Genomic DNA, 13,449 nt, shown 5'->3' on the forward strand with positions numbered 1-13,449 from the left:
GCGTTTTGATGTCTTGTTGAAAAGGAACTTCAGGGAAATTCTTCTGCGACCAAGTCAAAGTCGTATTTCTCATGCATCTGACATTGACATAGTTATGCTTTGATGATTGATCCAGTCCCTCGTTAATCTGGGCAAGCCAATTGCCGCTCAATTGCCGGAGCACATGCCTGTACGGGTCGTACGGGATGGCGCCCATGTGTCGATCCTCCCCGTATTAATCCCTGAACAAGAGCGGCTATCACTCCACAAGACCCCTGGCGGCGTTGCACTGGCGTGGCCCGAGTTTGAAACGACTAATTCTCCTCGAACCGGGGAAATCGTTAACTCGGAACAAGAAGTTGGAAATGTTGTCAATATACAACGGTAGCATTCACCCCTGGCGGATTCATGTGCTGTTCGTCATCATAGGGGCAATCCCCAAAGGTTTATATGAGGCCATGTCTCATAGCATATTCGACTTTTGGGACATATCCATCACTTCCCGGTGGACTTCCTTTTACTACGGGGAATAGTTGCAAAAATATCATCAGACCAAAAACCATGGCCAAACAATTTGCCCTGAGCTTATTGCTCGCTTTGGCGACAGCATCGCCGACGTCTTCTCTTCGTGAGCGCGAGCTCAAGAAGCGTGCCACTACGCTTATTCCAGACACCAGCTTCAGCTCTCAGGAGACCTTTGAGTCTTACTTTTCCTACAACTACCCATGGGGAGACACACACAATGGTGCTGCTTTGATGCAGGAATCGCAAGTTACCATCATCCATGACGCATATTTGCAGCTACAATCCAACTACACCGGGCCGCAGGCGGATGATAGCAGCCTCACCTATGTCTCGGGCACCGTTTATGCCAAGCAGACATTCGCAGTCGAGGCGGGCGGTGGACTGGACTTTCAAGCAAACTTTGTCGCGCCCGTCGCCGAGGGCTGCTGGCCCGCCTTTTGGCTAACCGCCACCGAGGGTTGGCCGCCAGAGATTGACCTGGCCGAGTGGAAGGGCACCGGCAAGATCTCGTTCAACACCTTCAACACGAGCTCCGAGGTGGCCGCCACGGACGTGACGTACCCGACCCCCACGACGGCTTGGCACACCATCCTGGTCGAGCTGCGTGCAGAGGACGATGGGACCACGGTCAAGGCCAACTTTTACATGAATGGCGAGCTCATCACTACTCAGTATGGCAACGACTATGTCGGTGCTGGGTTCTACCTCATCATTGACTATCAAATGTTGGGCAGCAGTGGAAGTAGTGGGCCTACTGACACGACCTACTTTGATGTGCAGTACCTAAGTGTTGTTAGCTACAATCCATAGATTTCTACTTTTGAATATGGAAATCATTGATGAATTCATTAGTCATCTATCCTTCTGTGTGATCGTTATATTCCCCACAAGTTGATCTGAGTACAGACGATGCGAAAAGCATCAACTCAGTTATTCAAACACCACTGCTATTCTTCTCGATAAAAACATTCAGGCCCTCTTGAACCACAAAGAAGGACGCATGTGCCTTGAGAGGTTGGCTTGGGTGTACCAGCTCAAAGTTGAAATCACGCAACAGTCTTGGTATCACCTTGTTGATCTCAAGTATGGCCAAGTTGCGCCCAATGCAAACATGTGCGCCACCTCCGAACTGTACAAAATCAGCACCTCATTTGAGAGATCCCAACAATCTCCCTTTCAACATGGAAGCGAGCAGACATGACTCACCTGGAACATGAACCTATCCATCTTCTTTGCCTTTTCCTCGTCTTCCAACCATCGCTCCGGTCGGAATACATCAGCATCCTGACCAAAAGTTTCCTTGTGTCGATGCAAAACCCAGCCGTTGACCGCAACACGCGTGTCACCTTTCAAAACAACACCGTCTAGCTCGATACCATCCTTTGGGACATGTCTAGTGATGTTGAGCCCGACTGCAGGGCGAAGGCGCATGGCTTCTTTCAGACATGCCTGGAAATATGATAGGTCCAACGCTTGTGTGTATTCAATATTGCCTTCTTTTGGCACGCTGCCATCAGCCATGGCGGACTTGAGTTCCTGCTGTAGGTGGCCCAGGATTTCTGGGACGGAGAGGATGTAGTGGAAGAAGGACTGCATTGTTGACGCGGTTGAATCCGAGCCAGCGAAGCTTTTGGGCGTCAGTCTCTACACCAAACAAGGCCTCTAGGGGCAATCTATCGTCAACCCCTGGATTACCAAAAAGAGACTTGACTAACATGGCGCCGTGCGCTACGGCAAACACATCGCCCTCGCCAAAACCACTGCCCTCCTTCAGATGGCCCTTGATGAGACTGCCTAGTAAGTCACGGCGACCATCCTTACTGGGCCCCTCAGCATTTTCGTCAAAAGGCTTGCGTTTCGACAGTTCATCGAGTGCAATCCTCGTAATTAGAGAATTGCCTGGATTCAATGCCAGCACATACTTCCACATGGGGTTCCTGCGCAAGAGATAATCGAGTATCGGAATCTGGCCAACCAGACCATTATACGTCTGCATATCATCAATCGTCTTAATGGCACCCTCGACATCGCGGCCCGCGGCCAAGAAGCCAAAAGACCTGGAAAAGGCAACCTCGCCAAGCACATCGAAAGCAAAATAGTGAAGCCAAGCTCCTAGGTCAACTTTGCCCCTCCCGCCAACGTCGAGAGGCACCGACTTGCCAACTTCGAGATCGACGCAAAACTCAGCGAGCTGTGAGACAAACAAGTCAATAGTATCGTCGATAAAGGGGCTCAGCTGCCGCATGGCCGCCATGGAGTAGGGCACATTGGCCACGCGCTTCTTGATAGCGTGCACATCCTCGCGAATCTCGGTGAAGATGTCGGGGTTCTCTGGCGGTGGGAAGACGGCATAGAAACTGGTCTTGTAAAAGCCTTTTCCGGCGGAGAGAATGGTTCGTGCAATTTGGGGCGAGGCAAATGACAGCTCATCTGGAGCTGTTCGGACAATAGGCCCGTATTTTTGGTGCAGTGCGATGAAATCCAGGTGTGTGTGGCCTCGAGCGATGGAGATGAATTTCCATGTACGTGAGATAGAAGCAAGAAAGGGGCCTGGGAATGATCGAAGTGGAGAGTAATATCGTCTGATTGCAGCCCTCAAGAACCAAAGGACAAAGAGGAGGATAAGAGGGTGGGAGGTTACAAGAGCCACCACTGATTGGATGGAAGTATGGATGGAAGTATGGATGATTGATGAGAACTCTGCCATGTTGAACACTGACATGTTTCTTAGTATCTTTCTAGTACAAGAAAGCGGACCTGTTCAGATTGCATGCTTTGGAAAGAAAGAAATCATTTAGTTGGATTAGAGAAAGCATTCCGGGCACTATTTATCGGAGAATACTTTCCATCCGTGTTTTTCTGAGAACTGACATACTTCTTCGATATCTACCTAGTACTTATATCCGAGGATGATACTACCACTCTGGCAAGTGTTGGAGATATTAGTGTACAGTTGAGCTCCGATAAGCCACCCGCTATACGAAATGTAGACCACCTTTGATGCTCCCCACGATCTGAATGGTGGTTACTCAGATCTTATTAACCGGCATGAACAGCTAGTGCCCAATCAGACTCTGCCACTTGAATTCTGGTCAGCCATCAATCAGATACCCCTGCTTCAAAGAGAACGTGGAGTGTGGAGTAGCAAGCACCTGGCGTTGAGGCTGACTGATCTATTCTCGTTCAGACATGTCATATCAAGCCGTACTTGATGGCACCATGCAGCTATGTGCATTTTCATTCGGCGCCTGTGACCAACCATCTTCTAGCCGTCATGCTTTATTCTGAATAGCGCAATCTTGGCCTTTCCAGCCACATGGGATGAAATATTGGGATTTGGAGTAGCGTCACATCCGCGGGGTAAGTAATACACGTATGCTTATCTTCTGGGCATGTAGGTGGTCGAAGATGGGATGGAAATACGGAAGTATGCAAGAGCTCAGTGTAAAACATTGGCCGGTACTTCATACACTGAAGTCGAACAAGGGGGCGATCTTGGTCGATCGTCACGCTGACTATGTCGTCGACAACGTACAGCCTTTGGTGTTATCACAACATGCCCGATGAGAGCCGCTCATCTAACCACCTGGTCATGTTCCCATCACCACTGATGGCTTGGATCTCAAACTTCACATTCAGCATCAACATGATCTGAAGCTCCCGCAACAGGGCCAACTCTTCCGCTTCCAAAGGTGCTGTCTCCTCAACCATTCGCAGGAGACTTGAAGTTTTCCTTCTGTCGGTCGGCGTCAGTGCATTTGTCTTGTAGTCGATATCCGTTAATTGCGCCAGAGATCCGGGGCGTTCAATGTCGGCAACGTTTGCGGCCGCTCGAAGATGCCGCGTAGATTCGTCTAATGGTTGTTGACTGCGTACAGGAACTTGAGGAGTTACTCCTTCTAGTCCGGCTTGAGGCGAGCGAACTGGCGATTTTAGGGCAAATTCCTGACGGAACATATCGTGGCTCTTGACCCCTAACCAGAGGAGTCCTGGCGCTGTGACGTTTCCTTCGTGTCGCAAGGACCGACTACCAAGCTTGTAGGTTCTCAGGATACCGACGCCGTCAGGATCAAAGTCAACAAGCCCGTGCAGAGGGATGAAAGGATATTGAGAGTGTATTGCGTGTAGGAATTGACGTGTGGCTAGATCTGGGTATCCCTTGGCCTATTGGGAATCTTGTCAGCAAACTCTGCAAGACGGGGTTTGGGAGACTAGTACTGTGATCAATAGCCCCGGGCCTGCGGCGGAGTGATCAAAATATCTTGCTGCTACCAGGCTGCGGAATGTCGCCTGTGCTTTTGTCAGTGAAATCAGACTAGTATACCATGAATACAAAACTTACTTCCTTCTCTACGATCATGACCCATTGAATCCCGCGAAGTTCGAAACTCGCCAGTGAAACCGCGTCTGGAATTCCAGCATACTATATCATGTCAATATCGTGAAATGTTTGTTTTCTTAAAGAATCCTGCAGACCATGTCATCTGATTCGCGTCCAAAAGGGCCCCCAGCGACAAGCCCTTTCGAGGTAGCAACCTGCACATAATAAGTACTAGGTAATGAATAACGGAGTATCTTAGAACAAGTTCGTACTATATTCAACGCATCTCTATTGACACCGAAAGTAAAGGCAATGTCGTCAATGATCTGGTCAACATAGCTCTGCCTCTCAAAGAGATCTTTGTTCAAATAGAATATGCATCTACACGTCAAGATTAGTTCTGGGGAATGTTGTACTTCACTAAGAAGTCTGGATACTTGATCTGATGAAAACATACGAACCTCTTTGTAATTGCGATCCCGGATTTAATGGCCTCATGACAGTGGTAGAGCACGGTCAAAATTGATGCTAATCAACCATACCCATAAGCTCGAAAGATAATGCATATGTGAGTGGTAGAGAAAAATACATACTGAATCTCCTGGCACTGGCATTTGAAGCGGTTGGGAACAGCACGGCACTTTCGCGGCCTGTCCTACGGCTTCGCAGGGGGATCAAGAGAGGCCGATTTTCCTGAAGCCTGTCTACAATACCTTCAATTATATCCTCAATCCTTGACAGAAGAGAGGCAGCAGGGTCTCCGAGAGGTTCTGGCAGTTCCTGGGAATACTGGTCGGGTTCTTGTCGCCGTTGGTCACTGGGACGGGCTCCGATCTGGGACGACTGACGCTGCCCAGAGTCCCGTTCAGCATTACGGGATGCGCCCGCGTGGGTTTGAGGGAAGGGGTTCTGGCTCATGGTGTCGCATGAAGCTGTTTGGTGCAAATTGTCTTATCTTTTGCCTTTATTGCTGCAATTGCATCCAATGGTCGAGTAAGAAATGACCGACGCTCATGAATCCGAATGCACATCAATGGATCTGTTCCTCAAAAGAATTATCTGGTGTCAATCCATGGGGGTTCGTTCCTTCCTGTCATGTTTCTGGAGCACATTTTTGTTTGTAATTGCTCGGGGAGAATAAAATCGAAATCGGCTCTTCCACGAAGTGTGGTTGAAGCTGTACCTGCCTGTTCAACTCAACATTGAACGAAATCTGTTTAGCATTCTAGAAGAGCAGCGGAAGGGACGAGTCTGTGCTTGTAGTATATTCGCTACTACGTAGTAGAGTTCATAGTATACATTGATATTTGGTGCGAGCAATCGACACCCTGAACGTGGAATTCAATATACTAGGTGCTAGGGTAGTTTATAGGTTGGCTTATTACATGATACGCATCAGTACCCTCGACTTCAACTATGATTTAAAAAGTCAATAATGATGAGTGGTCAGTATGGAGTAGCACACAGTACAGGACATTGTTTACTCCGGGCAGGGTTACAGTCGGACTCCTGAGCCCGCGGAGCCCGCCCAAAAGGTGCATCCCCACTGAAGTGACCTGAGGGCCGTCCCTGTGGCGCCATCTTCAGCGGGGATCGGCAACTAAATCGTACCTAGTGCGCCAAGCGCAGGTGCCTGGATTGATCATACCTCCTGGACTCGAAGTCTCCAAGAAAGAGAGCCAATTCCAAGCCAATTGACCTCCTGACACCTGTCTGGCCATTCGAGCGCGAGCAAGACACCGGCAGCATGGTCACTACTCGCTCAAAGGCCTCCGGCGCCGCTGTGGGCACTGCCAATGGCAACTCGGATATCAAGAAGCGCAAGACCGAGAGCGACATCGCGCCCGTAGAGTCTAAGCAACCGAAAGTGCGCGAGAACACCGACATCACCCGTTGGCGATGCATGGACGAGGACGGACGACTCACCTGGCACTACCTGGAAGACGATGAGGAAGCGAAAGAATGGCCCCAGAGCTTTGCAGACAAATGGTACCTCGGCCTGGATCTTGTATGTTTACCGCTGCGAGAAGTAAAGTAATTCCACCAGCTGATCAATTGCGCAAAATGTAGGGTCTACCTGATCTCCCGAAACCGCAGAAGCCGATCGACGCTGTACAGAATGGTCTGACCTTTTTTGAGAAACTTCAACTGCCATCGGGAGAATGGGGCAGTGAATATGGCGGGCCAATGTTCTTGCTGCCAGGCATCGTCTTTGCCTGGCACATCACAAAGACGCCAATTCCATGGTACAAGGCAACAGCAATCAAGAACTACCTCAAGGCACGAGCACATCCCGAAGACGGCGGATGGGGCCTTCACATTGAGGGAGACAGTAGTATCTTTGGCACCGCAATGAACTATACTGCATTGCGCCTTGTGGGGGTTGACGCAGACGAGCCTTTCATGGTAAAAGCGAGAACAACTTTGCAAAGGCTGGGCGGTGCGACTCATGCACCGCATTGGGCCAAGTTCTGGCTCAGTCTTTTGGGTGTGGCCAAGTGGGATATCGTCAATCCCGTGCCTCCAGAGATTTGGCTGCTTCCCGATTGGTTTCCCGCTGCCCCTTGGAGGTGGTGGATACACATCCGACAAGTCTTCCTGCCCATGGGGTACATATACTCCAAGCAGTGGTCATGTGAGGAGACAGACGTTATCAGGGCGCTGAGACAGGAGGTATTCGCCGAGAAATGGGAAGACATTGACTGGAAAGGGAATCGTAACAGCATCGCCGCAATTGACAACTACCACCCGAAAACGTGGCTGCTCAATACTGCAAACTGGTTCTTGGTCAATATCTGGAATCCGTATTGCAGGACAAAGGGTCTGGTTGAGAAAGCCGAGGCCTGGTGCAGCAAATTGATTGACATGGAGGACGCCAATACTGACTTTGCTGATCTTGCACCTGTCAATGCGGCCATGAACACGATTGTATGCTACATTCGTGATGGCCCGGGTTCATACACTGTGCGGAGACATGTTGAGAGACTGGAAGACAGTCTGTGGGTCAAGGATGAGGGTATGCTCAGCAATGGTACCAACGGTGTGCAGAATTGGGATACTGCCTTTGCCATCCAGGCTGTTGTGGACGCAGGTCTGGCCGAGGATCCCCGCTGGAAGCCAATGCTCACTCGAGCTCTCGAATTCTTGGATAGCCAGCAGATCCGGGAGAACTGCGAAGATCAAGAGGTCTGCTACCGCCAGCAGCGAAAGGGTGCTTGGGGCTTCAGTAACAAGGTCCAAGGGTATGCTGTGAGCGACTGCATTTCAGAGGCCGTGAAGTCGGTCATCCTGCTGCAAAAGACACATGGCTACCCCGAACTTTTAAACGACCAAAGAATCTTTGATGCAATCGATACCCTGCTCACGTACCAGAACGCTTCTGGGGCATGTTCATCATATGAGCCAACACGTGGAAGCGAGCTTTTGGAGATGCTTAATGCTGCTGAGGTTTTCGGCAAGATTATGGTAGAATACGACTATGTTGAATGTTCGACGGCAGTGATCACTGCGTTGTCACTTTTCAACAAATATTGGCCTGATTATAGAGCCGACGACATCAAGAAGTTCAAGGACAGAGTACTTGTCTATATCAAGAAGGCTCAATACCCTCACGGTGGATGGTACGGAAACTGGGGCATCTGCTTTACCTACGCTACCATGTTTGCACTCGAGAGTCTATCAAGTGTTGGAGAGACGTACGAGACCAGCCCACACGCCAAGAAGGCCTGTGAGTTCTTGCTTTCAAAGCAAAGGGCCGATGGAGGCTGGTCGGAAAGCTACCGAGTAAGTCTCAACCTGTACCGAGTTACCAGTTTGTGACAATGCTAACCACCGAGACATAGTCCTGTGAATCAAACACGTACCATGAACACCCAATGGGATCACAGGTCGTGATGACGTCGTGGGCACTCATTGGATTGATGCATGCAAAATATCCCGACATCGAGCCCATCAAGAAGGGTATCAAACTGGTCATGGAAAGGCAGCAGCCCAATGGAGAATGGCTACCAGAAGCCATCGAGGGAGTGTTCAACAAGAGTTGCATGATCACCTACCAGAACTACAAGTTCACCTTTACATTGAAGGCTCTTGGAATGTTTGCTGAACGATACCCTGACGAGACTGTGGTTTGAGCGGCTGTCGGAGGTTTACCACGATAATCTCCAATTTGTAGCTTTGAACAGGCAATCACGTACGTGCACACACAGTAATGTGGACGAAGTTCAAGAATGACACGGTAATACCATTAATGATAATATAATATGTGCTACATAATCCATAACTCAACAAGTTGCCTCTCCTCAACGGCCCCCACAGAATGTGATCTTTACAAAGGACACACGATGTACCAATCGCGGCTGACCAGGATCTACAATGATTACAGAACCCAAAACAAAGAGTTTGGGTGAGGATTCGCCACGATTTAATGCATAGGGAAGTCACCGAAAGCAAGACTTGAACATTATATCTTTGTACCTACATTATATCACCTCGATCAATGTTTGTCTAGGAGGAAAGGGGGAACTTGAAGGATACGGTAAGGCAGACGAAAGTAGGTACATATTGCCTGTGCTACATGTAACCGCTGCAGGGGGCTAGGCCTGCGTAAGGTTATGTAGTGTACTCTGTCAGCGGCAACATGACCCACCTTGCGGGCGCCGGTGGGGTCCAGTCGGGCGCCGTGAAGCTTGAAGCTTCCTAGAGCTTCGGTGCCCCGCCGCGTTTGCCTACCTTGAGGAGCCGCACTCATTACCTACTTAAACAAGCTGGGGGTTGCGCCCAGGAGCTGCAGAAGCATCACTCCATCTCAATACGTTCGTGAAGTCTTTCACCCAAGCTTTGGACTGCTTCTGCTTTGGACAGACGTTCCTCGCCATTCAAAATTGTCATACAAGCACGCCAATCCGTTTCCATCGCCGAAAGCAAAAGCAACCTACACGATCCCGTTGCCCCGCCATGTCTACCCTAGCAGGCGAAGGCCTGACTTCAATCAAGGCTGGCAATTACGCTGAAGGCATTGAGAAGCTTAGCCAGGCTTTAAAGCAGCAGCGGGCTCCTCTATGGCTTATTGAGCGATCAAAGGCCTACTTGCGAACGGAGCAGTTCGAACTTGCTCTCCACGATGCCGAACACGCCCTGTCAATCGCCCTCAGCCGTGCTAACCGCGACCTGATGATTGAGGCCCAGCTCCGAAGAGCCATCACGCTCTTTCGCATGCAGAAGTATGCCGACGCCGATGTCTGTGCATATTGGACTCTTCAGTTAATCGCAGGTGCCAAGGCCACTGAGGACGATGGCCAACAGAAGAAGGTTGACGGTAATGGTGATTACGCCGTCACCATGGCGGAGGTTCAGGAGGGAAACAACAAGGTTCTAGAGGCCAATAAGAAGAATGTTAACCTCCAAGGTCTCGCCGGCGACAGATCCAAGACAACGACTAATCGCAACTTGGCCATTACGTGGCGCATGAATTCCCTGAGCGCCATGGAGAAGCTTGAGCCAGGTGCGCCTGGCCGCAAGGTTACTGTCGAGAAGTACCCCAAGCCCTCAGAGACACCCCCCGTAAAGGAATCAGCCATCCAGACTGTCCAGGTCAATGAGATTGACGCTGAGGATGAGTCCGACCAGGAGACTGGCAAGCCCCAGATTCCCCAGCACATCCTAGATGGAGCTGCTCCTTCACGTGCTTCTACCGTGACTTGGACGGAAATCTGGAACCAGTTTCAGGCCGAACACAGAAAGCATGACGTCCGCGTGGATTGGTACGAGACTGATACCAGTGTTTCGGTGAGCTTATTCGTCAAGAACGTCCCGAAGGACCTCGCTCAGGTGGACTCCAAGGAGAGCAGTGTAAGTTAAGGCAAGAAGAACTAAAACAAATCAAAGTTTTGACATTTCTTTTTTAGGTTACTGTCAGTCCGATCAGCAGCATCACATCCGGAGCCTTTACCTTGCACCTTAAGGGCAAGATTAGGCCCGAGGAGACAACTTACACCGTAAAGAGCATGAAGATTGAGCTGTCGTTGAAGAAGCAGACTGCCGGAAAGTGGCGAGTCCTAAGAGACACCAATGCCGAAGCCAAGTTTTATGATCAGGCAACTTTCATCAAGCATGCCGAATCCAGGGGTCTTCAACCTAATCAGTTCGGAATCGATGAGTCCAAAGGCGATCTTGATTCTTGGTATGAGAAACTGTACAAGGCAATGTTCGACACTGCCGCCAGTAATGGCACGGCTGCCACTCCAGCTTCATCATCAGCCGCCGAGCCTCAGAAGACTGTGACAGCACCTGTCGAGAAAGCCAAAGCCTCTGCACCTGCATACCCCACATCCTCCAAGTCTGGCCCCAAGAACTGGGATACCTTGAAACTTGACGACGACATCGATGAGGACAAGCAGGAGACTCCCGACGACTTCTTTAAAATGATCTACAAGGGTTCTGATGATGATACCAGAAGAGCCATGATGAAGAGCTACGTAGAGAGCAATGGCACAAGTCTCAGCACCAATTGGGAAGAGGCATCCAAGACGAGCTACAAGACGGAGCCCCCCGAGGGAGCTACGGCCAAGAAGTGGGACGAGTAAAGAGATGGCAGCACAGTTACAGATGCTACATGCATAATAATTGTTTGATATTACCAGGGATGGAACCAAGATGGCGTTGTTAAGCATCGGAAAAGGAGATTCGGCCATTTCGTGAAATGCGTGTTTTCGGGCAGCGAACAAAAACATTCTTCGGCGTTCTTGCATCGATACCACAAATTGTTGGCAGCCAGTTCAAGAGGTTCAATAGTAAATGATTAATTGTGTTTAATAATTGGTTCATATCTGTTGGCGATAATATTTGTGGTTCTATGCTCAGCTTCCAAATCGCCTTCACTCTTTCTGCCTGGACTAAACAGTCGTCACGTGATCAAGGACATCAAGGTGAACTTCTGCCATTTTTACTTTTTTCAAGCTGCAACTTTCTATTCTCTGTTCAATTTATGGACATTCATGTTGCGCAATTTCAAATACTTGGCACCGATTTACAGTTTTGAGTGAATCTGCAAACGAAATAAAATAAAATAAAATCCTTTCGGTGCATCTTGGTTGGGCAGCTACAACATCGCTTGGTTATAAAATTTTCATCCACCATTCATCCACCCGCCCACCCACCAATCAACTTTTGAGAACCACCTCAAAACGGACCTGCGCATAGCAAAAACAGATCCAAACAGCACTCGAGATCAGCTGCTTGGGAGTCAGTCACTGAAGGAAAATGGCGCCCACACTTTCTGGCGACGAGATCGATGATTTGATCTACCTGGCACGGGCAGCCGAGGATGCAGAGCTTACAGAGCTGCTCAAGGAGCTAGCAGAGCGGGAAAAGGTTTCAATCGCCGACGTGCTGGAGGCTGCAAGGGATGAAGGAAAGGCGACGTGCTTGCACATGGCAGCCGCAAATGGACATTCGAGTAAGTTCATCTTGCGAGCCAGCAGAGGAGAAAGAGGCTCTGCATGACATTTCCACCGTGGAAGTCGTGCAAGTCAGAAGACCGAGCATCAACCCCAGGACATGCATCACGCGCCCTAGTATTTCATTCAAGCTGTAAAGAGAAGTTGGCGAAGGCTAACGATGAAACAGAAACCGTGACACACATTCTCTCACACCTGCCCACATCATCACTGCCCTCACCGGCACCCAGCAGCACATCGCCATCGGCGTCGACAACGGCACCGCCCGAGTCGTATATCAACGTGGCCAACGAGTACGGCAACACGGCGCTGCACTGGGCGTGTCTGGGCGGGCACCTCGACACCATCAAGCTGCTGCTGTCGCGGGGCGCCAACCCTACCGTGGCCAACGCCAGGGACCAGATCCCGCTCGACTGCGCCGCCTTCAACAACCACATGCATGTCGTGGAGTTCTTCTTGTCGCAGAGCCGGCACAAGGAGGAGCAGAACGCCAAGGAAGGCGGCCTCGAGGGCGCTGTTGGTGCTGTCGAGATGGAGGTTGAGGAGGTTGAGGAGGAGGCTGGTGAGAGCAGTAAGACTGCCGCTTGAAATTGTCGCGCATGAGAAGAGGTTTCCGTGAGGAGCAAATTTGCTACGCTACACTGCATACATGAGTCACTTGAATACCCGATCTTCGAGAGTGGCCTGAAACGAACAGCATCAATATAAAGAATCAAGTCACACAGCCTGCCTTGCACGACAAGTGAGATATGGATACTTTGATCAAGAATTTCCGGTTGCCGCCTAGCCGGAATCCAGAGCGTGGCAAGTTATGCCAATGACTACACCATGACATTATCATCAGAAACAGAACGGATTGACGAGCACACTTTTGATTGAAAGTAGGTCATCTAAAATATTTCTAGGTTCTCCTACCTAGGCAAACCCGTACTCAAAATCATCTTAAATATACTCCCCCACCTTCATATCCCAGCACCCGCCAATTACATCATATTCGTACACGCTCATCTCAGATCCAACCCCCCCGCTTCGTCTTCTGCCCACCGTTGGCTATTCGAGCCCCCTGAGACAGTGCGTCTTCTCTGCGCCGATCATTGGGGGTGCACACCATAGCAGCCGTATCATTATGTTGTTATTGCGACTTCATGCAACCGCGGATATACAACT

General features: G+C 50.0%; 6 protein-coding genes across 6 annotated transcripts; 4 read left to right on the plus strand and 2 right to left on the minus strand.

Annotated features, from left to right (window-relative positions):
- Positions 1-540: 540 nt before the first annotated feature.
- On the plus strand, positions 541-1,314 carry PFICI_07700 (uncharacterized protein; the record flags this gene model as incomplete). The annotated part of the gene is made up of 1 exon (XM_007836281.1): positions 541-1,314. One exon carries the CDS (start codon positions 541-543, stop codon positions 1,312-1,314), a length of 774 nt encoding a protein of 257 aa, XP_007834472.1.
- A 124-nt stretch (positions 1,315-1,438) lies between these two features.
- PFICI_07701 (uncharacterized protein) lies at positions 1,439-3,211 on the minus strand (the record flags this gene model as incomplete). The annotated part of the gene is made up of 3 exons (XM_007836282.1): positions 1,439-1,633; positions 1,711-2,131; positions 2,220-3,211. The coding sequence occupies 3 exons, from the start codon at positions 3,209-3,211 to the stop codon at positions 1,439-1,441; spliced, it is 1,608 nt and encodes a 535-aa protein (XP_007834473.1).
- An 842-nt stretch (positions 3,212-4,053) lies between these two features.
- On the minus strand, positions 4,054-5,743 carry PFICI_07702 (uncharacterized protein; the record flags this gene model as incomplete). The annotated part of the gene is made up of 6 exons (XM_007836283.1): positions 4,054-4,668; positions 4,723-4,794; positions 4,847-4,927; positions 4,981-5,040; positions 5,098-5,183; positions 5,419-5,743. The coding sequence occupies 6 exons, from the start codon at positions 5,741-5,743 to the stop codon at positions 4,054-4,056; spliced, it is 1,239 nt and encodes a 412-aa protein (XP_007834474.1).
- Positions 5,744-6,572: 829 nt separating this feature from the next.
- PFICI_07703 (uncharacterized protein) lies at positions 6,573-8,958 on the plus strand (the record flags this gene model as incomplete). The annotated part of the gene is made up of 3 exons (XM_007836284.1): positions 6,573-6,833; positions 6,896-8,608; positions 8,668-8,958. 3 exons carry the CDS (start codon positions 6,573-6,575, stop codon positions 8,956-8,958), a joined length of 2,265 nt encoding a protein of 754 aa, XP_007834475.1.
- An 823-nt stretch (positions 8,959-9,781) lies between these two features.
- Positions 9,782-11,409, plus strand: PFICI_07704 (uncharacterized protein; the record flags this gene model as incomplete). The annotated part of the gene is made up of 2 exons (XM_007836285.1): positions 9,782-10,675; positions 10,732-11,409. The coding sequence occupies 2 exons, from the start codon at positions 9,782-9,784 to the stop codon at positions 11,407-11,409; spliced, it is 1,572 nt and encodes a 523-aa protein (XP_007834476.1).
- A 676-nt stretch (positions 11,410-12,085) lies between these two features.
- On the plus strand, positions 12,086-12,870 carry PFICI_07705 (uncharacterized protein; the record flags this gene model as incomplete). Its single annotated transcript, XM_007836286.1, has 2 exons — positions 12,086-12,281; positions 12,452-12,870. 2 exons carry the CDS (start codon positions 12,086-12,088, stop codon positions 12,868-12,870), a joined length of 615 nt encoding a protein of 204 aa, XP_007834477.1.
- Between the last annotated feature and the right edge of the window lie 579 nt (positions 12,871-13,449).

Source organism: Pestalotiopsis fici (assembly GCF_000516985.1).
Source record: "Pestalotiopsis fici W106-1 unplaced genomic scaffold PFICI_Scf_5, whole genome shotgun sequence".
In the NCBI taxonomy this organism is placed as follows: domain Eukaryota; kingdom Fungi; phylum Ascomycota; class Sordariomycetes; order Amphisphaeriales; family Sporocadaceae; genus Pestalotiopsis; species Pestalotiopsis fici.